At 45.5% G+C, this 27,387-nt stretch overlaps 1 protein-coding gene across 2 annotated transcripts in view; it reads left to right on the plus strand.

The window, feature by feature from the left end:
* The window catches only part of fpgs (folylpolyglutamate synthase), a 92,699-nt gene extending 67,451 nt beyond the window's left edge, over positions 1 to 25,248 (plus strand). For both annotated transcript variants that reach the window (XM_070863811.1, XM_070863810.1), the window contains exons 13-16: positions 2,734 to 2,786; positions 4,396 to 4,471; positions 16,995 to 17,061; positions 19,749 to 25,248. In XM_070863811.1, coding sequence (XP_070719912.1) covers positions 2,734 to 2,786; positions 4,396 to 4,471; positions 16,995 to 17,061; positions 19,749 to 20,173 — 621 coding nt within the window. In that variant the 3' untranslated portion in view covers positions 20,174 to 25,248. The remainder of the gene's footprint in view (positions 1 to 2,733; positions 2,787 to 4,395; positions 4,472 to 16,994; positions 17,062 to 19,748) is intronic.
* Positions 25,249 to 27,387: the final 2,139 nt, after the last annotated feature.

The raw sequence follows: 27,387 nt of genomic DNA on the forward strand, positions 1-27,387 counted from the left end.
AAGCCACAAACTCCTTCAAGAGCAGGAGATAAACTACAGAGCCAACAGTTGTGTTGGAACAGGGCCCTTTCTCTTGCTGTATGGAAGCTGGAATAGTCCTCCTTCCTAAATGTTCCCAGTTATTTCTTTTGGGTGCGCGGTCCCTTTAAGAGGCTGCGCGGCCCATTGAAATGTTCGCACATTGCGCGGTTTCTCCAGTGTAAAAGCCGGCAAGCGGCCTGCGTGGGACCTCTAGACCGTTGCACGGCCGTGTAGCTTAATGGGGAGGACGCGACTGCTGCCAACGAACCGGAAGTGATCTGCGCATGCACGCTGCCGGATCGCCACCGAGCAGGTTCGTTAGGAGCGGGATAGCGGGGACGCTGGGAAGGGAGCGGGATAGCGGGGACGCTGGGAAGGGAGCGGGATAGCGGGGACGCTGGGAAGGGAGCGGGATAGCGGGGACGCTGGGAAGGGAGCGGGATAGCGGGGACGCTGGGAAGGGAGTGGGATAGCGGGGACACCGGAGCACTTCTCGGATCCTCCGTCTGTCGTGCTGAACGTTTTTACATTTTGGGACCTGACAGTTACCCGCTGAATGCTTCTGCACAGTTTCTGGTTCGTTGGCACCAATCACTCTGTAGTGGAAAGGTAGCTCCTAACCCTTGCTTTCCATTCCTGGGGATGAATTCACAATGCATCCCCCAACATTCTGGAGCTGAACAGGGTCTGAGTGGAAGACCAGAGACAGCTAGGGCATCAAGGTGCACAATGATGCAAATGGCCATATTGTGACAGCGATTTGATGGAGCTGGAGGGCTCCAGACATTGATGTGTCTATTTAGAAGCAGGGTTGTCAGTATGTTTAGAGTTTAAAAGAATGAGATGATCTCATTGAAACATACAAAATTCTTGCAGGATTTGACAGGGTAGATGCAGGGAGGATATTTCCTGTGGCTGAGGAGTCTAGAACCAGGGGTCACATTCTCAGGATAAGGGGTCGGCCATTTAGGACCGAGATGAGGAGAAATTTCTTCACTCAGAGAGTTGTGAATCTTTGGAATTCTCTACCCCACAGGGCTGTGGAGGCTCAGTCGTTGAGTATATTCAAGACTGAGATGATAGATTTTTGAATATTCAAGGAATCAAGGGATATGGGGGCAGTGCAGGAAAGTGGAGTTGAGGTAGAAGATCAGCCATGATATTGAGGGGCCGGATGGCCTGCTCCTGCTCGTATTTGTTATTTTCTTATGTTTGTGGGGTGGGGGTCCTTACTCCTTGTATAAGAATGGAAAATCTGAGTTACAACCTGTAACCGTTCCGTATGTGAGGAGATGACACCACAGTTTGCTCGGGCTAACCTCAAGTCACTCTCTTCCAGCTTTGCTTGCTGATGTTCGGTGATGGCAGTTCGCGGAGTCTCTTTAACCAGCGCTACTGAGGCAACGTATTTGCAAGGAGCTGATTTGTAGGAACAGGAAAAAACACTGTAGCATTTGGTTTCCTTGGGTCATGCTTATCTCAGCTGAAGGCGCTCGAATATCAGGATTGAGGTTACCTCCTAAAGGGTGAGGTTGCCCAAAGCTGGTCTTTGTGGTGGAGATGATATGGGGTCGGAAGCTCAGCTTGGGGTCAAAGGCGATACTGAGATTGTGAACAGTCTGCTTCAGCCCGAGACAGGGGCTGCAGAGGGGGATGGAAATGCTGCCAAGAGTATGGAGTTTGAACAACACAAAGGCGGTGGAGGGGTAGAGCTGGGTGTCGAAGGCATGCATGTGGAAGCTGGGGATGGTGTTGCAAGAGGCTGCATTTCGATGAAGAAAAGGGAAGGGGCTATGGAGAGGGGCAGGGACTCTGGAGATAATGGTGCTGGAGCAGGAAGACAAGTCATTGCTTGAGATGATCTGGCTACAATTGGATAGCTAAAGGTGGAAGCTAGTAAGCATAGTCCCACATTGGACAACAGAGGAGAGGTGTTGGATGAGCATGGTGTGGTCGACCATGTCAAAGGCTGCAGAGAAGATGAGGTTGGATAATACATCACAGTCCCAGGGAATGTTTGTTGTCTTTGGTTAGGGCTGTTTTCTCAGGGGCAGAAACCTGATTGAAAGATTCAAATCGGGTGTTGTAGGAAAGATGGACAGAGATTTTGGAGGCGGTAACATGTTCAAGGAGTTTGGAGAGGAAAGAGAGGTTGTATTTGGGGGTGGTGGTTTGCAAGGACATTGGGAGGAGGGGGGCAATGACAGCGGTTTTGAAAGGGAGGGAGACCACTTGCAAAGAGGGATAAAGTTGCAGGAGAAGTTGTGCTCCTGTACAGGTCTGTTCTTGGTGTGTGAGCATTATCGGTTACAGTACCGGACCAGTAATCCAGAGGCCTGGCCTAATGATCCAGAGGCGCGAGTTCAGATCCCACCACGGCAGCTGGGGAATTTAAAAGCAATTAAATAAATTTGGAATAAAAATCTAGTAATGGTGTCCATGAAGCTCCCGGATTGTCGTAAAAACCCATTGGGTTCACGAATATCCTTTCGGGAAGGAGATCTGCCGTCATTACCCGGTCTGGTCTATATGTGACTCCAGACCCACTGCCCCCTCAAGCTGGTTGTGAGCCACTCCGTTGTATTTTAGAAGATGGCTCACAACCATCTTCTCGAGGGCAGTTATGGATGGGCAATAATTGCCGGCCTTGCTGGCGACGCCCACATCCTGTCAATGAATGAATAAATGACCAAACTCTGCTTTTGTTTCCAGGCCTGTGTCAAGTGGTATCGGGAGCAGTCGTTTAAGGAGGCAAAAGCTGTGGAGTGAGTACCTGCAACAGTGCCACGTTTAATGTGATCGGCACGAGCAGCCGCTCAGGGCTGTACTATAATACCGTGCCCGGACATACTACATCTGCAAGTTATTTACATCACAACAGGGTTCCCCCACACAGACAGCTCAGTGACTGAATGCAATGCCTGGCATTTACTGAGCCACACAGACGGGCAGGTCTCAGGACTGATGCTGCTCCGTGCTGAGTGAGCAAATCGCAGTTCTGGCAGCCTTTGAGGTGATAAAAATTCAATAAATGCTGCCTTGCCAGCAGCACCCACATCCCATGAACAATCACCACCCTGTGTGTGTGTGTGTGTGTGTGTGTGTGTGTGCTTTGTTGTACCCTCTCCAAAGCCAAGATGTCCTTACTACAACAACAACAACTTGTATTTATATAGCACCTTTTAATGTAGTGAAACATCCCAAGGCGCTTTAAAAATTTAACACTGAGCCGCATAAGTAGAAATTAGCGCAGGTGACCAAAAGCTTGGTCAAAAAGGTCGGTTTTAAGGAGCGTCTTGAAGGAGGAAAGAGAGGCGGGGAGGTTTAGGCAGGGAGGCGGAGAGGTTTTGGGGCCCAGGCAACAGAAGGCACGGCCACCAATTGTTGAGTGATTATAATCAGGGATGCTCAAGAGGGCAGAATTAGAGGAGCGCAGACATCTTGGGAGGATTGTGGGGCTGGAGGAGATTACAGAGATAGGGAGGGGCGAGGCCATGGAGGGATTTGAAAATAAGGATGAGAATTTTGAAATCGAGGTGTTACTTAACCGGGAGCCAATGTAGGTCAGCGAGCACAGTAGTATGGTGATCAGAATTTTACCAAGTGCCCCAGGTTGTCAGGCCAGTGCTCTGCACAGACTCTACCACTTCCCGGGAATATTATCCGACAGGATTGGGTTTGGCCTGCTAACCCACTCCAGCCAAGATATTTCCTGTCGGTGTTATTTTGATGGCAGAGTTTGCACTGTTTAAGACGTTGTTGAAAGATGTACGCTCATCAGTCAAGAAAGGCAATTGGTGAGTGGGCTACCAGCAGCTGGCACCTGCAGAACTTTATTCCAGTCTGGGGCATGGAGGAATGGAACACACTACCAGGGGCAGGGGGAGGAATGGAAAACTCTACAGACACTCGGGAAGGGGGTGGGGGAGGTGTGCTGGGGAAGGTTGGGGGGGGGGGGGGGGAAATGCTGGGGAAGTTGGGTGGGGGGGGGTGTTAGGGAAAGTGGGGTGTGTGTTGGGAAGGTAGATGGGGGGGGGGCTACTGGGGAAGGTGGGTGGGGGGGTTACTGGAGAAGGTGGGTGGGGGGGGTTACTGGGGAAGGTGGGTGGGGGGGTACTGGGGAAGGTGGGTGGGGGGGGGCACTGGGGAAGGTGGGGGGTGCGGAAGGTGGGGGGGGCAGTGGTGCTGGGGAAGGTGTGGAGGAGGGGTGGTGATGGGGAAGGTGGGGTGGTGCTGGGGCTAGGGGGCGGGGGGGGGGGGTGAGGAAGGAATGGAATGCACTGCCCCAACCCCAGCAGGTGAGGGAGCTGAAACTGCGGATGTGAAATTGATATCTCGGTTTCTGGTTATTGTGCTGTTCTTTTCTTCTGGCAGAGGACCAGTGGTACAAGTGCTGCTGTTCAACATGACCGGAGAGCGCGATGTGGCCGCACTCCTCAAACTGCTCGTGGTAAGAATGGACTGAACGGTGGTTGCTCTGGTTGCTCTGAGTTGGAGGACTAAAGTGTTAGAAATAGGAAGCCACTTGTCCGCACCCAAGAGTTTAGAGGTCAGCCTCGGCTCCTACCGGCCAGTTACAAAGTAAGAACATAAGAAATTGTAGCAGGAGTAGGCCCTCAAGCCTGCTCCGCCATTGTACCTCAACCCCACTTTTCTGCCCGATCCCCATATCCCTGGATTCCCCTCGAGTCCAATAATCTGTCTATCTCAGCCTTGAATATACTCGATGCCCCAGCATCCACAGTCGTCTGGGATAGAGAATTCCAAAGATTCACACCTCTTGAGTGAAGAAATTTCTCCTCACCTCAGTCTTAAATAGCTGTCCCCTTAATCTTGAAACGATGACCCCCAGTTCTAGACTCTCCAGCCAGGGGAAACAGTCTCTGAGTCTACCCTGTCAAGCCCTCTTGGAATGTTATACGTTTCAATAAGATCACCCCTCATTCTGCTAAACTCCAGAGAATATAGGCCCATTCTACTCAATCTCTTTCTCACAGGGCAACCCTCTCATCCCAAGAATCAATCTCAGTCACACCGGTAGAAGCACGGGTCATGTATGCTGTGAGGCGTGTGGATTACGGAAGAAGTGGGCAGAGTGAAAAATAACTTGCAATGGCAAAACAAATAGGATTTTCTTTACTCCTCCCTGCGAATTACCTTCAGAGAGGACCCCTTCGTTCAGGTTTCGAAATCTTTGGATGCCATGCTTCCAAAAGAATGTACATGCAATGGCCAGGGAACACAGGAGAGTAAGAGGATTGATCCTGGGGAGAGATCGTGGCAGAGGTGCGGCAAATGAGGGTGCGGGGCCCAGAAGAGCTGAGGGCCATGGGGCAGCACGAGCCTAGTCCACACTGCGATATGTGTGCGCACTAGGTCCGTGCAGCAGAGCAGGTCTCCAGTCGTCCTGGTTTACCCTTGCCACTAGATAAAGACCCAGCTGTGTCAAGCCCATGTGCTGGCTGATGTGCAACGGTCACCACACGTTTAAAAAAAAATCCACGCACAGGCATCTTCCACCCCTGGAGTTCAGGACTGGAACATCGGGTCCTCCATTGAAACATCAGTGAACTCATCCCTTTTTGGTGTGGAAGCAAGTCATCCTCGTTCGAGGGACCGCCTATGATGATGATGTAGTGGGTAGTGCTGTTCTGAGGTTGGGGTTCTCTAATTTAATTTGGTTTAACCAGCCAACAGAAGCCCACATTGTTGGTGATGTAATTGCGCAAGTACATACAAAAAGGATACGACAAGATCGTCCAGTGACCAAAGTCCCCATCCACTCAGCTCCGATGCAATCACATGCACCATTTACCCATCCAGCAACCGCACCATTCACTGAGGGCTGTGAATCTGTGGAATTCTCTACCCCAGAGGCCTGTGGGTGCTGAATTGTTGAGTATATTCAAGGCTGAGATAGTTTTTTGTGGAGATCGGGCGGGAAGGTGGATTTGAGGTAGAGGATCAGCCATTATCTTATTGAATGATCTTATCGAAGGGCCATATGGCTTACTCCTGGTCCTATTATGTTGTTGTTATTGTCTGGGAAAAGCAACAAAACCCAACACCCCAGAGAAGACTCATTTTGTTCTTGCTGCCTCTGCCTAGTATATTCGGGCAGAGCTGGGTTATTCACCTCCTGAAACACACTCTCTCTCTCTCTCTCTCTCTCTCTCAATCTCTAGGGTATCATTTTTGTGTCTCATGGTGCTGACATTGTAAATGTAGATTCTTTTCCTCAATCTGGTTCAGTAAAATTACTGAGTCGAATACCTATTGTGCTTTAAACAAAGCAGTCTTTATTTTACCGGCCGGCAAGACTTATCAGACAGAAGATATACTCTCTCGATAGAGCGTACACACTCCCTACGGATAAGTGACGTTACATTGTCAAGGCACGATGGTTATACATTTTCGGCAAAAGATAACAAGATAGGGCTAGAGTGACATCCCAGCTCAGCCCATCTCTTTTGATCCCTCCTTCCCTTCGTCCACTCATAAGCCGACCCAAGCATGGTCTGATTTTAAACAAAGACCTTCTGTCAATGTTTCAGGTTAATAACATGATTTAATAAGACCTTGAGGTTTTTTTTCAATATGTGTTAGTGTTGTAACATTTCGCAGTCTCGAGTCTGAGATGTCATGGCTATTCCTCCATGAATTGTTTGTTAGCTTATACTGTCCCTATACAATTCCCACGTTCTCAACTTCAATGTCTCTATACATTTTTATACATTCACACTCCCCCCTTTTATCATTCCATGATAACACTTAGGATCATTCTAGGAGTAAAATGTATAGGGAATGTGAACACACCCAACATCTAGAAAAGTTCCCATTTTGCGCATAAACATAAGACATGTAGCTCTCGTCTCTGTCTCCCCTTCCATGCGCCGAAACTGTCATATATCAACACTATTATACAGACTGTGGCATACAGACAGTTTCATCTTATGGCTCAGGATTCAGATAAATAGTCCAATTATTTTGCTGATTAAAAGAGTTCAGTTTTCCCGTCTCTCTTCTCAGGTCACCGTCGGTGTAGCTGGCTGTCTATCACTACGGGTAAAAGTTCAAACTGGTCCACGTTCCAATTAGGATGTTCAGCTATGGAGAAGAGGAAGTCTGGAACAGAAACAGGAGTTAGAATAACCAGTAAAATAGGTTCGTTAGAGGGTGGTGAGCTTGCAGTGGTGCAGGTGAACCCAGGCACTTTCCCCCTCAACCTTGGCTGCAGTGGGGGTAGTGAGTAACACCTGAAAAGGCCCCTCCCATTGTGGCTCTAATCCCTTCCGAATCCATACTTCCCTGGTGCCACGAGGGACAATTCGGGTAAAACTGGGAGGTCGAGGTGAGCATCTTGAACCTGGTTGTGAACTAGTCGCAGAGCCTGAGTCAGAGAAAGAACATAGGTGGTCATCAGTCGAGTTGAGATACCATATCTAGGAACAATTTCCCTCATTAACACCTTAACAACAGTTTGAGCCTTATTGTCCAGGGTAGGGTAGGCTTCAATCCATCTGCTAAACACATCTACTATTACTAACACATATTTGTAACACTGAACTTTTTGCAACTCAATGTAGTCCAACTGAAATGTCTCAAAGGGACCTTCAGGTAGGGGCGTTTTACCCCAATCACAGGGGACTCCCTTCCCTGGATTATGTTGCTGGCAAACCAGGCAACGACTACTGATGTTCTGGGTGAGCGCCTGGAGTCTAGGGTGCCACCAAGTAGCCAAAAGTGTGTCACTCGTGGTCCTTGCTCCACAATGAGTAGCAAAATGCATACATTCAATAACCCATAGAGCCAACTCGTCAGACATGCAAGTCTGTTCCGCGGGAGTGGTCCAGAGTTTAGAAACATTGTCATAAGTACATGCATAATATTTCCACAACAGTTTATCTTTTTCAGGAGCATCCTCCTGTGCTTTTATAACATCTTGGATGGTTGGCATTGGTTTTTCCGAGGCTAACTTATCCTTTGCAGGATTTTTAGTCTGACTCATAATTTTGGGCACTACCATCTGTTGGTCACGAGAGGCCTGTTTGGCCTCTTGGTCAGCACAACGATTCCCTATATCAACCAGAGAATTTCCGGTGGTGTGGGCGGTACATTTGACAATGGCAATGCGTTTGGGGAACATGAGGGCTTGCAACAAATCAGATACTAGCTGTTTATGAGATATCTCATTCCCCTGTGAGGTTAGGAATCCCCTATTTTTCCATAATTGTCCGAAATCATGGGCCACCCCAAAGGCATACCTAGAGTCGGTATAGATATTGACTTTGAGGTCTTTGGCCAAGATACAGACTCGGGTGAGGGCGAATAGTTCAGCTTGTTGAGCAGAATAGGCAGTTTCAAAAGCGGCAGATTCCAAGACCTGATTCTCCTGGTTTACTATGGCGTATCCTGAGATTCGTGTACCTCTGGATTAATTCCGTCAACATACATAATACAGTCTGGATCTTCAATTGGTACATCAACAAAATCTTCCCTGACTGATGTGGCCTCTTAAATTAAAGATAAACAATCATGACTGGGTTCTTCCTCATCTTGGGGTGGCTCAGTAAGAAAACAGGCCGGATTAATTGCAGTACAGTGCCGAAAGGTCAGCTTAGGATTGTTTAGTAAGTAGATCTCCTATCTGCTTTGCCTGGCCATGGTAAGGTGTTGAGTCTGCAGTTGGCCCAGGAGGGCAGCTACGGAGTGAGATGTGTTAAGACACCGGTACCACAGTCTTTCAGAATTGTACAATACAGTTGAAAGGGCCGGTCATAGAGGGGCCGGCCCAAAGCCGGAGCTTGCAGCAGGGCTGTCTTTAGTTCCTTAAAGGCTTGGACGTCTACGGTTTCTATTTGTATACGGGGTGAGGTGCTTAGTCATCAGGGCAACATTAGGGATCCAGGATCTGCAGTAATTGATCATCCCCAAACACTGTCGCATTTGTTTAGCCGTGCTAGGGACTGGAAACTGGCAAATTGGTTTGACTCGGCTAGCCTCCAAAGCTCGGTGGATACTCGGTATTGCCTGTGATAACCCACTTGGGAGGGGTCCTCTGCCCACACATGAGGATCCACATAGTCAGGTATGTCAGAGCCAGTATGATGCTGCAGAGTCGTTGAGACCTTCTCGGGGTCCCCGTGGAATTTGCACATCCCGGCTGGTAGGATCAGCCTCGTCTATAGCCTGGCGCACCATAACTCCCAAATCTTTAGCGTGGTGGGGAGGTAATACTTCACGAGTAATATGTGGTGCCACCGTTGGGGGCTGTCCATTTCCACAAAATCTGCCTTCCCTTCCGGTTCAGTCACTAGCCCTTAATAGAATTTCCTTCACTTCCCCTTCGTGATCCTGATAAAGTTCTGCAGGTCCTGATTCTTTCCACTGGGATCGTATGCTAGGGTCACGTGATAGGGTGCCTGCGGCAGGTCCAGAGACCACCATTGAGGGGTTCTAGTGGTATAATACTGCCGCATAAGGGTTCCTTGTTTTACAATAATCCCATCATCTCCACACTCCAAATGCAACTGGAATTTGCAGAGGAGGTCTCTAGCCATCAAGTTACAGTCCAGATTGGTTGTGATAACAATTCGATGTTCCACCGATTCTTCCTGGTAACCCATTTTAACCGGTTCTGACACTGGGAATGTCGAGATTTGTCCCAGGAATCCTGAAAGTTCCTGTGTTTCAGTAGAGGCAGGGAGTTTAAGCTTTGATTGTACAGAAGACATGAAGGCTCCCATATCTATCAAAAAGGGTTGCCACTCATTCAAGAATTTTTAACAATATCATTGGTTCGTCGTCCGGGTAGGATCCCTGCACAATCAAGCTGCGTAGTCAATCGGGGGACAATTGACCAAAGGGGTTGTTCTGGGAGAGTTAGTGTAAGATCCTCCTCTTCCCCCCTTGCCCCCCTCCTCTTCCTCTTCCTTTTCCATGCTGACGGTAGGGGCAATTTTTATTCCAATGTCCTTCCTGCCCACAATTAAAACAGTCAGTTCCTCTTACCCAGTCCCGGCCTCTTCCCATACCATGCCGGGGACAATAGGGAGGTTTATTAGCAGGGCTCGGGCCATTTGGTTGTTTAGTATAACCGTATCCTTGCTTATCCATCCAATCCTGTATGCAACACTGCGGTTCTATTGATCCTTCCTCCCGAGATGGCTCTTCCTTTCTAGTCACGTATTCACTCTTGACCCGGGTTGGGGGCGCACCTCCCCCCTCCCCTTTCTTTTCCTGCCAATAATATCTAACTGCCCTTTCCATTTGTCCGGATAGCGTGAGCAATCAAATAGTTGTTCGAAGATCACATAGACATCTATAGTGGGGTGGTCTGCAGCTTGTTGTGCATCAGGGTTTGGCATTGGTCTGACAGGGAATTGGTGTCAGGATTTTGGGATCTTGGAAATCATTCCTAGGTCGGAGGATGTTTCGGAGCTGTCTGACTGCTTGACAGTTCTGCGTCTCGATCGGCGGGGGTGTTTGCTATGTCTTTCACAACTTGGACTGGTAGATTGACTAGAAGATTTACGGGACTGTCTGTGATATCGAGATATAGTTCTGCCCTTTCGAGTGTGAGATCTGGTCCTTTCGGCTATATTGCTTGTGAACTGGGGATCCGAATCGCTATCAGAGGATGAGGAGTCAGTTTGGGTTTGTTGCTTTGGTGGTATGGGGTTATTTTTAACTCCTTTCGCCGGAGTGTAAGGTGGAGGGTGTTGGGAAGAGGACTGGAGCAAGGGGCCAGGGGGTGCGGGAGGAGCCGTTGGGCGCTGAGTCAGTGACCACTCATCAATTTCATCATCAGCCTCGGTTAACACAAAGCCAGCCATTTTACTACGTAGTCGGTCAATACCTTTCTCAGAGGTCCCAGAGGATCTCTTAGTAAGTTTCTCGTGCGCACATTCTTTTTTTTTAAAGACGTCTACAGTTTTAACGTGTTCCCTCTGTCAATGAGAGTCCCAATTTAATAGCATTTATTTGCCAACTTGACAGAAGTGATGCATCTTTTAATTTTTGACAATCACTGTGCTTTTTTGCTACCTCTACGCTTCTATGTGCCACCTAGAGGCCACTGGTCATCTCCTAATAATTTGTTCAGGGCTCCTGATAATTTTCTAAAGTCTTCAGCTCTTTCAGGGAATTCCTCACATAACTTTTGTAGCGGACTATCCGCATCCGTTGTTTTATCCAACTGATTACCCATTTTCACGCTGTCCCTCGTATTACCGTGTCGTTACGCGTTCACGTCGTCGTGCGATTTGAACAAACTTAAAACAAACAGACTTTACTAAAACTAACACAAAGCCGCGTCGCCCCACGGCTCGCGTCGCCGCACGATTCGAAACACTTGAAATAAACGAACTTAACTAAACTAACACAAAGCCGCGTCGCCCCGCGGCTCGCGTCGCCGCGCGATTCGAAATACTTGAAACCAACAGACTTACTAAAATCAGCACTGACTTTGATATTACTTCGCGGTTCGCGTCGGCCCACGTTCACTCGGCCTCGCGCTCGCGCCGCCGCACGTCCCACGTCACTACGCGTTCACGTTCCACGCTGCTGCGCGTCTGCGTCAGCCCTCCTTTACTCGGCCGCACGCTTGCGCCGCCGCACGTCTTGCGTCGCTGCGCGTTCGCGCCGCTGCGTGTCCGCGTCGGCCCTACCTTTCGAGTTGCTGCGTGATTTAAATTCAATCAGTGTCTAGACGGGCCAAGTGATATACGAGGTCGACGTCACACCTGACTTGAACACCTATCCTCTATTTAATTCCCCATAAGCCTTATTTAATTTCCTGTGAGCCTAATTTTCTAAATTTAATTTCTTTTAGTCTCCAAATTTCCCTATCCTTTCGCGTCACTGCGCAGTTTAAATCCAATCAGTCAATGAAAGCCCTAATTTAATGGAGTTTTTCTGCCAACTGGACAGGAGTGATTTTTTTCTTTTAGACTGCAGTGGAATTTTTCTCATAATTTAAAATCTCAGAACATTTTTTTTTTAGCACCTATTTAGTACGTTACTTTTTTTTTTCTCCATAACTAGAGAAAAGTCTGGCACGTAGGCTGTGGACTGCTTTTCGTTATCTCAATTGTTCCAGCCTCAAGGTCGTGTTATTTAATATAATATTTTTTTTTTGAATCCTTTTGAATCCATCTCAGTTGTTTTGCTGTGCCTTCTCTGAATGTTTTCTTTTTTTTTAACCACCGGGACCATGTAATTTTTTCTTTTTTTTTAACTCAACAAACCTATCCTTTGTGCATTTCCTGGCTCCGTAACTTATCATCCGAATATACGTAATTCAATAAGGTTCACACTCTTAAACTTCCCATATACAGGACAACACTACGAAGGGTTAAAAAAAACGTTCATTCTGTTTGAAAAAGTAGGTGGAGATAAAACAAACCACAACTCCCCGGCTTTTTTTTTTACAGTAAAAATCACAGAAGCATTTCTCATTTAAACAGACGTTCACAAGAGTCTCTTTTCTTTCGTATTAATTTTTGGATCCATGATTGATCATCTATCCCTATCTAGCTCTAACTATAACCTATCTTTCCAAGTCGCCGCTTGGTTTGCGTCATCGTGCAATTTCCCTATCTCTATCCCTATTCTAAGTTTGAAAGGTATTCACCAGATTGTCCTGGATCTCGTTCAGACACTACCCGAGAACCAGTGAGTGGCTAAACTTTCCTCAGACTTTTGAAATCGGGGGAAACTGGAGCAGTATTGAAATCATACTCACTCCAGTGGCCACTTTCCCCTCGTCTCGTCCAAGGCTAGTCTGGCTCTTAATTCGCAAGTTTTCGGCAGTCGTCCGTTGAGGTCCCACTTCTGACACCAAATGTAAATGTAGATTCTTTTCCTCAATCTGGTTCAGTAAAATTACTGAGTCGAATACCTATTGTGCTTTAAACAAAGCAGTCTTTATTTTACTGGCCGGCAAGACTTATCAGACAGAAGATATACTCTCTCGATAGAGCGTACACACTCCCTACGGATAAGTGACGTTACATTGTCAAGGCACGATGGTTATACATTTTCGGCAAAAGATAACAAGATAGGGCTAGAGTGACATCCCAGCTCAGCCCATCTCTTGATCCCTCCTTCCCTTCGTTCACTCATAAGCCGACCCAAGCATGGTCCGATTTTAAACAAAGACCTTCTGTCAATGTTTCAGGTTAATAACATGATTTAATAAGACCTTGAGGTTTTTCTGCAAGCTGTGGGTTTTGTTTCAATATGTGTTAGTGTTGTAACATTTCGCAGTCTCGAGTCTGAGATGTCATGGCTATTCCTCCATGAATTGTTTGTTAGCTTATACTGTCCCTATACAATTCCCACGTTCTCAACTTCAATGTCTCTATACATTTTTAAACATTCACAACATCATTGATGACACACGACGGCTGAGTGCATTGACGTCGGCAGACCAGCCTCTGCTGGGAAATACGAATCACATTTAAATATCAGTTCCTGTAATTTTATTTACTTGTCCGACAGGAAAGGTGATGAAGAATCCGCAGGATATGAAAAAAAATCGTCCCATGGTGCCATCTAGAACCGGCATTCTTAACTTGTCGAGTTAGCCCACTCGTGGAGCATAAATCAAATCCCATGGCGCCTCGCGATTCTGCTGCCAGTTTCTATCTCCTTCACCTCCCCCGCACATTTATATGGTGCCCTGCACTATCCGTATCAAGACGGGCTCATGGTTTTCTCTGAGCTCCTCCTAAGCAGTTTACTATCAATCAGTCAGTTCAGATTTCCTGTGTTTCCTTTTTGTTCCCTACTTTCCAGTGAAGCCTCTGGCTTCCTCTCCCGGTGCTGCAGCTGATTGGGAAACCAAACCCTTTACTTTCCTGATATTTCTGTGTGTGTGTGGCTGCTCGCTGGGTCTGAACAAGAAGTTACTGTTTCCCATCTCTTTCGGATGAGACGTTAAACCGAGGCCCCATCTGCCCTCTCAAGTGGACGTAAAAGATCCCACGGCACTATTTCGAAGAAGAGCAGGGGAGTTATCCTCGGTGTCCTGGCCAATATTTATCCCTCAATCAACATAACAAAAACGGATTGTCAGCTTGCTGTTTGTGGGTGCTTGCTGGGCGTAAATTGGCTGAGGTGTTTCCCACATTACAACAGTGACTACACTTCAAAAAGTACTTAATTGGCTCTAAAGCATTTTTAGACATCCGGTGGTCGTGAAAGGGCTATATAAATCAAGTCTTTTACGCGCACACAAATCCTTCTGCTTCCCTCCCGCTTCCTAACCTTTCATTGCATTGCGTCCACGTTCTCTTGTTCTTTTAAGTCGAGATCACCCTCCGGCTGGATTATTGAAGTTATAAATCACAGTGCAGTGTATAAATTGCTTTCTGTATATAATAATCAGCAGTTTCTGCTGTGGGATGCCCCTTGTGTTCGAGATTGTACAGTGAGTGAAAACCAGACCAGTATTAATGTTGAGTTTTGAGTTCCATTAGTCCTTTCCTTCTGTGAAGTTTCCGTGTTTCCATTTAATCTGTCCCGTTTCTTTTAGTAGAGAAGCTTGTGGTGTGGGCAAATGCTGTATCCTAACCCTGTCAGCATCTTGTAATACAAAAGTACTGCTGCTAGGACAGAATGCTCAGCACCTGTTTATGGCGTCTGAGTTGACATGACATGCTTTTTCTCAATAGTCTGGGTAAAATTATGCCCCTTGAGCACAGGTACATGAAACGAAGAAGGAGGGAGTGGGGAAAAAAAGGATTGAGTTTTGCGCAAGAGTGCGTTAGTTACAAAGGATAGTAAAAGTGCAAGAAATGGCTACGCCTTTAATGTAACCTTTTTTTCTCTTTTCCCCCCCGCCCGGCAGTAAAGAAAGACTTGGATTTATATAGCGCCTTTCACAACCACCGAACGTCTCAAAGTGCTTTACAGCCAATGAAGTATTTTTTGAAGTGTAGGAAATTCCGCAACCAACTTGCGAACAAACACGCTCCCACAAACAGCAATGTGATAATGAGCAGATAATGTTTTTTTTGTTATGTTGATTGAGGGATAAATACTGGCCAGGACACCGGGGATAACTCCCCTGCTCTTCTTTGAAATAGTGGCCATGGGATCTTTTACATCCACCTGAGAGAGCAGACAGGGCCTCGGTTTAATGTCTCATCCAAAAGACATAGAAACATAGAAAATAGGTGCTGGAGTAGGCCATTCGGCCCTTCGAGCCTGCACCGCCATTCAATGAGTTCATGGCTGAACATGCAACTTCAGTACCCCATTCCTGCTTTCTCGCCATACCCCTTGATCCCCCTAGTAGTAAGGACTACATCTAACTCCTTTTTGAATATATTTAGTGAATTAGCCTCAATAACTTTCTGTGGTAGAGAATTCCACAGGTTCACCACCCTCTGGGTGAAGAAGTTTCTCCTCATCTCGGTCCTAAATGGCTTACCCCTTATCCTTAGACTGTGACCCCTGGTTCTGGACTTCCCCAACATTGGGAACATTCTTCCTGCATCTAACCTGTCTAAACCGGTCAGAATTTTAAACGTTTCTATGAGATCCCCTCTCATTCTTCTGAACTCCAGTGAATACAAGCCCAGTTGATCCAGTCTTTCTTGATATGTCAGTCCCGCCATCCCGGGAATCAGTCTGGTGAACCTTCGCTGCACTCCCTCAATAGCAAGAATGTCCTTCCTCAAGTTAGGAGACCAAAACTGTACACAATACTCCAGGTGTGGCCTCACCAAGGCCCTGTACAACTGTAGCAACACCTCCCTGCCCCTGTACTCAAATCCCCTCGCTATGAAGGCCAACATGCCATTTGCTTTCTTAACCGCCTGCCGTACCTGCATGCCAACCTTCAATGACTGATTTACCATGACACCCAGGTCTCATTGCACACCTCCTTTTCCTAATCTGTCACCATTCAGATAATAGTCTGTCTCTCTGTTTTTACCATCAAAGTGGATAACCTCACATTTATCCACATTATACTTCATCTGCCATGCATTTGCCCACTCACCTAACCTATCCAAGTCACTCTGCAGCCTCATAGCATCCTCCTCGCAGCTCACACTGCCACCCAACTTCGTGTCATCCGCAAATTTGGAGATACTACATTTAATCCCCTTGTCCAAATCATTAATGTAACAATGTAAACAACTGGGCCCCCAGCACAGAACCTTGCGGTACCCCACTAGTCACTGCCTGCCATTCTGAAAAGTACCCATTTACTCCTACTCTTTGCTTCTTGTCTGCCAACCAGTTCTCAATCCATGTCAGCACACTACCCCCAATCCCATGTGCTTTAACTTTGCACATTAATCTCTTGTGTGGGACCTTGTCGAAAGCCTTCTGAAAGTCCAAATATACCACATCAACTGGTTCTCTCTTGTCCACTCTATCCTCAAAAAATTCCAGAAGATTTGTCAAGCATGATTTCCCTTTCACAAATCCATGCTGACTTGGACCTATCATGTCACCTCTTTCCAAATGCGCTGCTATGACATCCTTAATAATTGATTCCATTATTTTACCCACTACTGATGTCAGGCTGACCGGTCTATAATTCCCTGTTTTCTCTCTCCCTCCTTTGTTAAAGAAGGCACCTCCGACAGTGCAGCTCCCTCAGCACTGCACTGGAGTGTCAGCCTGGATTTTATTTTTTTTGTGCTCGAGTCCCTGGAATGGGACTTGAACCCACAACTTTCTGACTCTGAGGCGAGGGTGCTACCCACTGAGTCACAGCTGACACAATTCTGAATTCCTGATTTCAGCTACTCGAGCAAAGTGCGGATGGTAAATCTGAGAGACGTCAGCGGCTACTCTCATAGATTAAAAGAAAAGTTGGAGGAGGTCACCGTGAGGTAGATCTCCCTTTTGGCCAGGGTTGGTGCTTGGTGCAGGCATGCTGAGACAGGGAGGAGAAACAATGGGAGCCTTGCTGCTGCTAATAAAACAACCTGATTTGTGGTTTCTTTCAGCCTTGTCAGTTTGATTTCGCTGTTTTCTGCCCCAATCTCTTGGAGGTGGCACAGAACCTGAATGCTGGTAAGTGCAGTTCTCGGAAATCATTTTTCTTAAAATGCGGGCTGTAATAAGTGGAACTTTTAAGGGCTCCTTTGACATCTCAGTGGGGACGTATTGACTCATACAGACCAAGAAAGTCCCAGTTCCTGGTGAAACATCACTCCCTTACAGTATTTGGAAACTGTCGTGGAGAATCCGTGCAAGGTGTTAGACCAGCGCATTGGCACCTGAAGATAGCTGGCTCGCCTCTTAAACAACCACAACAACAACTTGTATTTATATAGCGCTTAACGTAGTAAAACGTCCCAGGGCGCTTCACAGGCGTATATAAGATGAAAAATTTGACACCAAGCCACATAAGGAGAAATTGGGGCAGGTGACCAAAAGCTTGGCCAAAGAGTTAGGTTTTCAGGAGGAAAGAGACGTAGAGAGGTGTTTAGGCAGGGAGTTCCAGAGCTTGGGGTCTCAACAGCAGGAGGCACGGCTACCAATGGTGGAACGATTATAATCAGGCATTCTCAAGAGGGCAGAATTGGAGGAGCGCAGATATCTTGGGTTGTGGGGCTGGAGGGGTTTACAAGATAGGGAGGGGCGAGGCCATGGAGGGATTTGTAAACAAGGATGGGAATTTTGAAATCGAGGCGTTGCTTAACCAGGAGCCAATGTAGGTCAGCGAGCACAGGGAGTGATGGGCGAGCGGCATTTGGTGCGAGTTAGGACACGGACAGGCGAGTTTTAAATGACCTCAAGTTTACGTAGGGTAGAACAGATCGTCATCCATCTGGCTCTAAGAACAAATCAATTGCAGTGATAGCTGATCGATAAATAGCATTTGTCCCCCTGACCCCTGGTATAATTTCAGCTGGTGGGTAAATTTTTTTCAATCGCTGTTTATGAGGAGAAACTTGAAACATTAGGAGTGTTCACTGCAGCAGAAAAGGTTATGCCGCAGGGGGGATCTAAAAGAAGTGTCCAAACTTGGCGTGAGGTTGTGAAATAATGCGCCGAAAATTCTGGCCTCGCCGGGTCTGTACGAAGTGTGGACGGATTCCTACTCATCCCCAGGAGAAGGACATCCGCACGGGAGAGATTGGGCTATTTGTCCAACGAATGTCCTTCCAACTTTTACGCCTGGTAAAAGCAGGCGTATAGCTTACTTTTACCAGCATAACACTTTTAAAAAAAAAATATATAAAAATTAAATTTAAACACTCATATTTTTATATTAAAAACCCTGTCCATTAAGGTAAATTAACTTTTAATCCTATTAAAACACACACAAATAAAATTCCCACCAATGTAGATTTTTTTCTAAAACATTTAATTACATTTAATTTCAAGTAATTTTAAATATGAGGTTTTATTTATTTATTATGCTGTGTTTCGGTGTTTTAGGGGGGGTTTTATCAATGAGAATACTGCATAGTGATTGCTGGTCCAGAGCCACGTGACTCTAGCTTGTACGTACGTGGCAGACATCTTCCCATGCACTGCCCAGCGAGTCTAGGCCTCTGAGCGGAATCCTACGTTCCTCCGGGACCACGTACCTTTGTAGATTTTTTTCGGGTCAGAGGCATTCCTCTGAAGCAAGCCTCCGACCGCAATTCTTCCACCCCCCCCCCCCACCCCCACACCCACCCATTAAAAAGTGAAAGATTTTCACTGTCTGGTGAGTCACTAGCAAGGGGCTGTAAAATTCAGGATTAGTAATAGAAATATAAAAGCATAGATGCAGTTAAGGGGGAGCTAGCTAAACACAAGGGAGAAAGGAATAGAAGGATATGCTGATGGGGTGAGTTGGAGATGAAGAGGGTTTGGAATGAAGTTCATGTGGAGCATAAACACCTGTTGGGCGGAATGGCCTATTTGTGCTGTAAATACTATGTAATACTGTGTAAATTTGCAATCTCACTCAGAAGGCACAGAATGACTGGTGTGGCGAAGTGATGAACTGTTTAACTGGTGCGGTATGGGCTGCTGTTCTGAAGCTAGTGTTGCGGCACATTGTTGGGACTGGGACAATGCAGAGAAGTGGTTTTCAAACATGTTCTGTCTGGGCCCCACTAAACATGCTCTTGGTCTCCACTGATGTTGGCGATGCTGGCAGAAGTCATTTTATTGCTGACTCCAGTATCGTAAAGACTAGCAAGGAAAGGCCAAAAAAGCTTTAATTCCACGGGTTTATTTTGAGCTGCTAAGAAGTTGAACAAGATCAAGTCTCATTGGCTTGGGTAACGTATTTTTAAATCCTAGTGTGAATTTCTAGTAACTGGTACAACCCATCAGTTTGGCTCAGTGGATCGCACTCTGAACTCGCGAGTCAGCAGGTTGTGGGCTTAGATTCTACTCGATTCGAGCATGTTATGAAACAGTGTTGCATTGTTGGAGGAGACGTTAAACTGAAATCCTGTCTTCTCAAATGCCTCGGGTGGACAGTAAAGTTCCTATGACCCCATTTAAAGAGCAGGGAATGCCACCCCCCCCCCCCCCCCCCATCTAAGCCACCAAAATAACATTTAACTAGTCAATTCATCTCATTGCTGCTTGTGGAACCCGACAGCACTCTGCAGCTGACCTGTTACACTAGCAGTATTCGATGTGCCTTATTCCCCAACTCTAGCATCTTTCGTATAGATGAACACAAAAGATTTGCAAGAGGAAGAAAATGTGTTGCTCTAGATTTGACACGCAAGATTGTGTTTTTTCAGATCAGAAAAATTACACGGTCTCATTGGAGAACATGTTGAAACGTTGCCTTGACAACCACCGTGCCTGGTGCCAGCTGACGGAGCTGAAGCGTGACAATTTATGGAGCCTTCCAGGTGGTACGCTGGAGAGCTCGGCCCCATTAGTTAAGGGTGATTTGGATGGGGAGATGATACAGTTACATGAACTGGAGTGTGAGCAGCTGGCTACTCGTGCGCTCGTCTTCCCTTGCATCAACAATGGCCTGCAGTGGATAACGCAAGGTCGTGACCCTGACCTCCAGTCTTCATTGGCCAACCCACTCAATCGACATCTGGCGGGGGCAACAACACTGAAGGAAGCTTCTACCATACAGATCCTGATCACGGGTAGCCTCCACCTGGTGGGCGGGTGTCTGAAATTGCTTGACCAGTCCTTGTCTGAGTAAAAGCTGTGCAAAAGCGTTGCTTTTTTTAATCAGGTCTTGCTTTGTGCCCCTATAAGGATGGAGGGGGGGGATATTTACTAGATCTGGGACAGTATCTGTTGCACTAGACTGTGTCCAAACACCAAGTACCTGTTTTGTAAAAGAGTTAATACAAAGGGCAGAAGTGACGACATTGGCTGGGTCAAGTGGAATCTTGACGTTCATTTCACCAGAAGGTAGATGCGAGTCATAGGAATGGATCCCAGAAGATGGAGTTTTCTGGTATGTTTTACGTGTGAAGTGAACGTCGGGCTTTTCAGGCCTAATAGTGTCTTATTTAAATTTTTGCACATGAATTATTTTTTTAAAAAGTCTTAATTTTTATGGATCTTAAAAAAAAAAACTGGAAAGTAAGCTGGTAGAGTGACACACTCCCTTCACCACTGCTGCTTTGAGATCGGCTGAGAGTAGATGCCCGGGAATATCCAAGATCACTTCACCTCTGATTTTTCTTTCTTCCTTTCCTCGTGGGAAATGCATCATAGGTTGAGTAGATTGGGCCGATATTCTCTGTAGTTTAGAAGAATGAGGGGTGACCTCATTGAAACATACAATATTCTGAGGGGGATTGACAGGGTAGGTTTCCCCTGGCTGGAGGGCATATTCTCAGGATAAGGGGTCGGCCATTTAGGACTGAGATAAGGAGGAATTTCTTCACTCAGAGGATTGTGAATCTTTGAAATTCTCCACCCCAGAGAATTGTGGAGGCTCAGACGTTGAGTATATTTAAGACAGATCGACTGATTTTTGGACTCTAGAGCAATCAAGGGATATGGAAATAATGTGGGAAAGTGGAGTTGAGGTAGAAGATCAGCCATGATCTTATTGAATGGTGGAGCAAGCTCGAGGGGCTGTGTGGCCTACTCCTGCTCCTAATTCTTATACTCTTATGAGCTCTGGTGATGCAACAGCAATTGTATGTCAATGCAGGGGACAGTTGGACGCTTCAGTGCACTGTGGCTCTTCTGATGGACTCTCACTTCGATTTTATTTTGAAGGTAACCAAAAGAAAACGGCATTAACAGCAATTTAAAAAAAAAATTCAAAATCTGTGAGACACCTACCCAGTACAATTTGTGAAGAAACATTAATAAACACTACCAACTATATTTGTGACTTGTAAAGCAGAAGTCTCAGGCAGGGGAGTAATAGTTAAAAGTGACAGCCAGATAGCATCTTTGATGTAAGGCAGAACTTGGCTCACTGCTGGATGAGTTTAGTGTACGGGGGAAGGGGGGAGAATAGGAGAATCCACAACGTCCCCACGGTCTGGTTGTCATCTGTGGGCACAGGCTACGTCGATGGTGGTCTTTGGGATTTCACTGATTAGGGTCTGTGGAACTAGGGATAGGATGATGGCAGCCAGCTAGGACAATGCCTGGGGGCAGGCCACATGGAATTGAACAATCTTCCCCTGTCACCACAAATAGGGACTCGGGCAAGGGTCAGTTAGGTCGATGCATTTCTAAAGTGAGAACAGATCTGTTCTTTTATCCATGCAGATTTTATCAGACACACCTGTAGAAAGGATAGTATTATAAATTTTAAAACATTTCTTCCAGTTCCGACCTATCCATTCCTGAGCTAAGGGGACTAACTCCAAGAGGTTCCCTGCCAGATGTATTGCAGAGTGGTCATGTGCCCAGTGTCATATGAAAATGAACAGGTAAAGACCAACTGGTCCATCCAGCCTGTCCCATATAGTTATGATGCCTTGTGCATCCTGATAAAGGCACACCCTACCCACCTGGATCCATATGATCTGGGTGAGACGAAAAAATAGATTAAAAGCCCAAGACAATTGGGTGGAAATAAATATCTCACCATAACATGGTCAACATTATCAGCAGAGTAGTCAGTCATGTTTGCCTAACATGCTATGTCAGTGGTTGGACACTGACCTGTATTCGTGGTTCTGCTCCATGGTGCATTTTCAATTTCAGCAGTGCCATGGGGGAGAGGAGAACTCGGCAATGGGGAGGAAGGGACAATCAGACGGTGAGTCATCATGGGGTTGCTCTTGTGCATCATCTAGTGGCTTGTTACAGAGCAGCACTGCTGGAGGTCTGAAGTGAATTACCTACTGGATTTTTCACTGGTAGTGTTGCATAGCACCATGATCTATTTTTTAAAAATTTAATTAAATGAAAATCATTGCTGTATTATATATTTTAGTGCTTTATATTGCAGGGCATATGTTTGCATGTACTTAAAGACAAGAGCGTGCTGCAAGATTACATTGTGATTTGGGCGCTGCGAGACTTTGCTGACAGAATGGCATGCTCTATTTTTTTGGCTATTACATTGCCCATTGCTTTTGATTTTGTTATATTTTAACAGGATTCTTTGATTCAGACTGTATTCCAGTTACTGACACAGTAGAAATGGTTCTCTCCAATCAGTAACAGGTTGCAAACTCCCATTTCTGATTCCTTACAGTCCAGTGTGGTCATAGTCTTCATCGTGCTGCTATGAGAAGGCCCATGTGCTTTCTCACAGAGGGAAAAATAGGAGACTCTGGCAGAGTTTTCTATTCATATCTTAGTAGCCAGCTATAAAACAGCCTTGAGATAGGGCGCCAAGACATCCTAATGATTGAAAATAGTATCATGTCAGCTGTGGCTCAGTAGGTAGCACTCTTCACCTCTGAGTCAGAAGGTTGAGAGTTCAAGTCCAGGGACTGAGAACAAAAATCCAGGTTGATTACGCCAGTGCAGTACTGAGGGAGTGCTACGCTGTTGAAGGTGCCGTCTTTTGGATGAGACGTTAAACCGAGACCCCATCTGTTCCATCAGGTGGATGTAAAAGATTCCATGGCACTATTTCGAAGAGGAGATTGGGGAGTTCTCCCAGGTGCCCTGGCCTTTATCCCTCAATCAACATAACAAAAACAGATTATCTGGTCATTATCACATTGCTGTTTGTGGGAGCTTGCTGTGCGCAATTTGGTTGCCGTGTTTCCTACATTACAACAGTGACTACATTCCAAAAGTACTTCATTGGCTGTAAAGTGCTTTGAGATGTCCAGTGGCAGTGAAAGGCGCTATATAAATGCAAGTTATACTAACCCGCATCAAGTCAAGGTCACCCTTGTGCTTTCCGACCTACATTGGCTCCCAGTTAAACAATGCCTCGATTTCAAAATTCTCATCCTTGTTTACAAATCATTCCATGGACTTGCCCCTCCCTATCTGTGTAATCTTTTTCAGCCTCACAATCCCACAAGATGTCTGCACTCCTCAAATTCTGGCCTCTTGAACATCCCTCATTATAACTGTTCAACCATCGGTGGCCGTGCTTTCAGCTGCCTGGGCCCTAAGCTCTGGAAGTCCCTCCCTAAACCTCTCCACCTCTCTTTCCTCCTTTAAGACACTTGTTCAAACCTACCTCTTTAAACAAGCTTTTGATCATCTGCCTTAATTTCTTCTGTGGCTCGGTGTCAAATTTATCTGTTTGTAACACTTGTGAAGCGCCTTGGGACGTTTTACTATGTTAAAGACGCTATATAAATACAAATTATTAAGTCTTTAATGAACAGGATGGTCTATAAATACAAGGAAAAAAATCCATGCAGTTAAAGTTCATGTTCTGGTCACCAGAATAAGTGGCTGCTATGAATGCTGTAACCATATTAATAGACTGAAGAAATCTTATCGTTGTCACTGGCTGCTGAGATGCTACTTCCTTCTAAAGACAAGCAGCTTTAGTAATTCTAAGTAACGACTGCTTAAAAGGAACAGGAAACTACTTGAGATCAGATTTCAAACTCTTAACTGTAAAGAGGGAAAAAAAAGTACATCACTGTATAGTTAAATAGATCTAGAACTGCTGTGAATGATCTGATGGATTCAATGTTGGGAAGAGTGGTCTTAAGCTGTTAAAGCACATTGTGTAATTTAGCTGCCCCATGTTCTTGCTGCCAGTGTCAAATCTGATAGAATAATTACAAGCGCACTACTATAATTTTTCCATACAATTACATGGAAAATAGATTATATGTAAAGTTTTGAATTTATATAGCATCTTTCACAACTACTGGATGTCCCAAAGTGTTTTACAGCCAATGAAGTAATTTTTTTATTGAAAAAAGCCCCTGAATTTTTTTTCACATGTAACATGAACTATTTACAATTTGAAAATGGACTTGGAATCCCAGCTGCATTTTTATATGCAAGTATAGCAGTCAATTTAGTCATTTGTATGAAGCTTGTGTGTGGATTTGATGATCTATTGCCTTGATTTTAGAATGTGACCATCACAAAACTTACTGTAATTGTTAACTGCCATGGAAAATAATCAATAAAAAACTTGTTACTGGAGACTAAAAAGGGATCTCGGATTATTAGAACAGCTGTACTGCCTTAAGTTTACACACCTGGTTTTTTTTTTGCTTTGTTGTTTAAATGCTTTAAAACTGCTTGTTTTATAGACGCCCTTTGAGTAGATGTTTTCAGTGACCCTCATGAAATTCTGTTTCACTATCAATTGAATGATGCCATTTAAGAGAGTTCATACAAAATTTTGACTGAGTGTGAGGAGCAGTTTGAATGATTAACATGCAAGAATAGAAGATGGTGGTGGGGAGGAAGGAGTTATTTTAAGTGCTACAATTGTTTCCTTTTTAAGGAGTATTAAACGTCAATCAAGACCGATATAGTTTTCCTCTAAGGATCTCGCAGGCAGAATTGCCCATGTTATTTCAATTTCTTAAGTGCATTTCTTTCATTTTTTAGACCAGTGACGTCAAGAATTTATTCCAAAAATTCGTTTCTGCGGTGTTTAAAAAAAAATCTTAAAAGTAAAATTGCAAAAATGAATTATGTAATTCAAGTTTCTACTCAAAGTTGATCCATGTGAGTCAGCAAGTTTGGTCCAATATCAGATTGATAACTTGAAATGTTTCTAATTAATTAGTTTGAATTTCAAACTGTCAATGGTGACAAAGTAATTCTAATCAATGTACTTCAATGTTTTGGTGATTTGGCTGTAAATTATGTGATTTACTGCACTATTTGATGTGAAATGTGCATTAAAGAACTGCCCTTTTTCATGTTGGTTTGATTCAAATCAGTACATGCTTTTAGTTATGAGTTGAAGAGCTCCTGTTCATTTATCACCACAAGAATACCCTGCTATGGCCCAGGTGATCCTTGCTATCTTCACTACTTGTGCCATTTAACACCATTTCAAAAATTGCAAAAGCTCCCACATAACCACGCAAGTGACCTAATGTGCTCAATGCGAGTTTCCATAATCTTTCTTGGCAACTGTGACAAGTGGCTCGCTCGTGGAGTTCTCATTTGCGCCACTCACCTGATAACATAAGAATTAGGAACAGGAGTAGGCCATCTAGCCCCTCGAGCCTGCTCCGCCATTCAATAAGATCATGGCTGATCTGGCCGTGGACTCAGCTCCACTTACCCGCCCGCTCCCCATAACCCTTAATTCCCTTATTGGTTAAAAATCTATCTATCTGTGATTTGAATACATTCAATGAGCTAGCCTCAACTGCTTGGGCAGAGAATTCCACAGATTCACAACCCTCTGGGAGAAGAAATTCCTTCTCAACTCAGTTTTAAATTGGCTCCCCCGTATTTTGAGGCTGTGCCCCCTAGTTCTAGTCTCCCCGACCAGTGAAAACAACCTCTCTGCCTCTATCGTGTCTATCCCTTTCATTATTTTAAATGTTTCTATAAGATCACTCCTCATCCTTCTGAACTCCAACGAGTAAAGACCCAGTCTACTCAATCTATCATCATAAGGTAACCCCCTCATCTCCGGAATCAGCCTAGTGAATCGTCTCTGTACCCCCTCCAAAGCTAGTATATCCTTCCTTAAGTAAGGTGACCAAAACTGCACGCAGTACTCCAGGTGCGGCCTCACCAATACCCTATACAGTTGCAGAAGGACCTCCCTGCTTTTGTACTCCATCCCTCTCGCAATGAAGGCCAACATTCCATTCGCCTTCCTGATTACCTGCAAACTAACTTTTTGAGATTCATGCACAAGGACCCCCAGGTCCCTCTGCACCACAGCATGTTGTCATTTCTCCCCATTCAAATAATAATCCCTTTTACTGTTTTTCTCCCCCCCCCCCCCCCCCCCAAGGTGGATGACCTCACACTTTCTGACATTGTATTCCATCTGTCAAACCTTCGCCCATTCGCTTAACCTATCTAAATCTCTTTGCAGCCTCTCTGTCCTCTACACAACCCGCTTTCCCATTAATCTTTGTGTCATCTGCAAATTTTGTTACACTACACTCCGTCCCCTCTTCCAGGTCATCTATGTATATTGTAAACAGTTGTGGTCCCAGCACCGATCCCTGTGGCACACCACTAACCACCGATTTACAACCCGAAAAGGACCCATTTATCCCGACTCTGCTTTCTGTTAGCCAGCCAATTCTCTATCCATGCTAATACATTTCCTCGGACTCCGCGTACCTTTATCTTCTGCAGTAACCTTTTGTGTGGCACCTTATCGAATGCCTTTTGAAAATCTAAGTACACCACATCCATCGGTACACCTCTATCCACCATGCTCGTTATATCCTCAAAGAATTCCAGTAAATTAGTTAAACATGATTCCCCTTCATGAATCCATGCTGCGTCTGCTTGATTGCACTATTCCTATCTAGATGTCCTGCTATTTCTTCCTTAATAGTTTCAAGCATTTTCCCCACTACAGATGTTAAACTAACCGGCCTATAGTTACCTGCCTTTTGTCTGCCCCCTTTTTTAAACAGGCGTTACATTAGCTGCTTTCCAATCCGCTGGTACCTCCCCAGAGTCGAGAGAATTTTGGTAGCTTATAACGAATGCATCTGCTATAACTTCCGCCATCTCTTAATACCCTGGGATGCATTTCATCAGGACCAGGGGACTTGTCTACCTTGAGTCCCATTAGCCTGTCCAGCACTAGCCCCCTCGTGATAGTCTCAAGGTCCTCCCTTCCCACATTCCTGTGACCAACAATTTTTGGCATGGTTTTTGTGTCTTCCACTGTGAAGACCGAAGCAAAATAATTGTTTAAGGTCTCAGCCATTTCCACATTTCCCATTATTAATAGACTGAAGAAATCTGATTGTTACTTCCTTCTAAAGACAAGCAGTTTTAGTAATTTTAAGTAATGACTGCTTAAAAAGAACAGGAACTCAGATCAGATTTCAAACT

Source organism: Pristiophorus japonicus, chromosome 20, assembly GCF_044704955.1.
Source record: "Pristiophorus japonicus isolate sPriJap1 chromosome 20, sPriJap1.hap1, whole genome shotgun sequence".
Classification (NCBI taxonomy): domain Eukaryota; kingdom Metazoa; phylum Chordata; class Chondrichthyes; family Pristiophoridae; genus Pristiophorus; species Pristiophorus japonicus.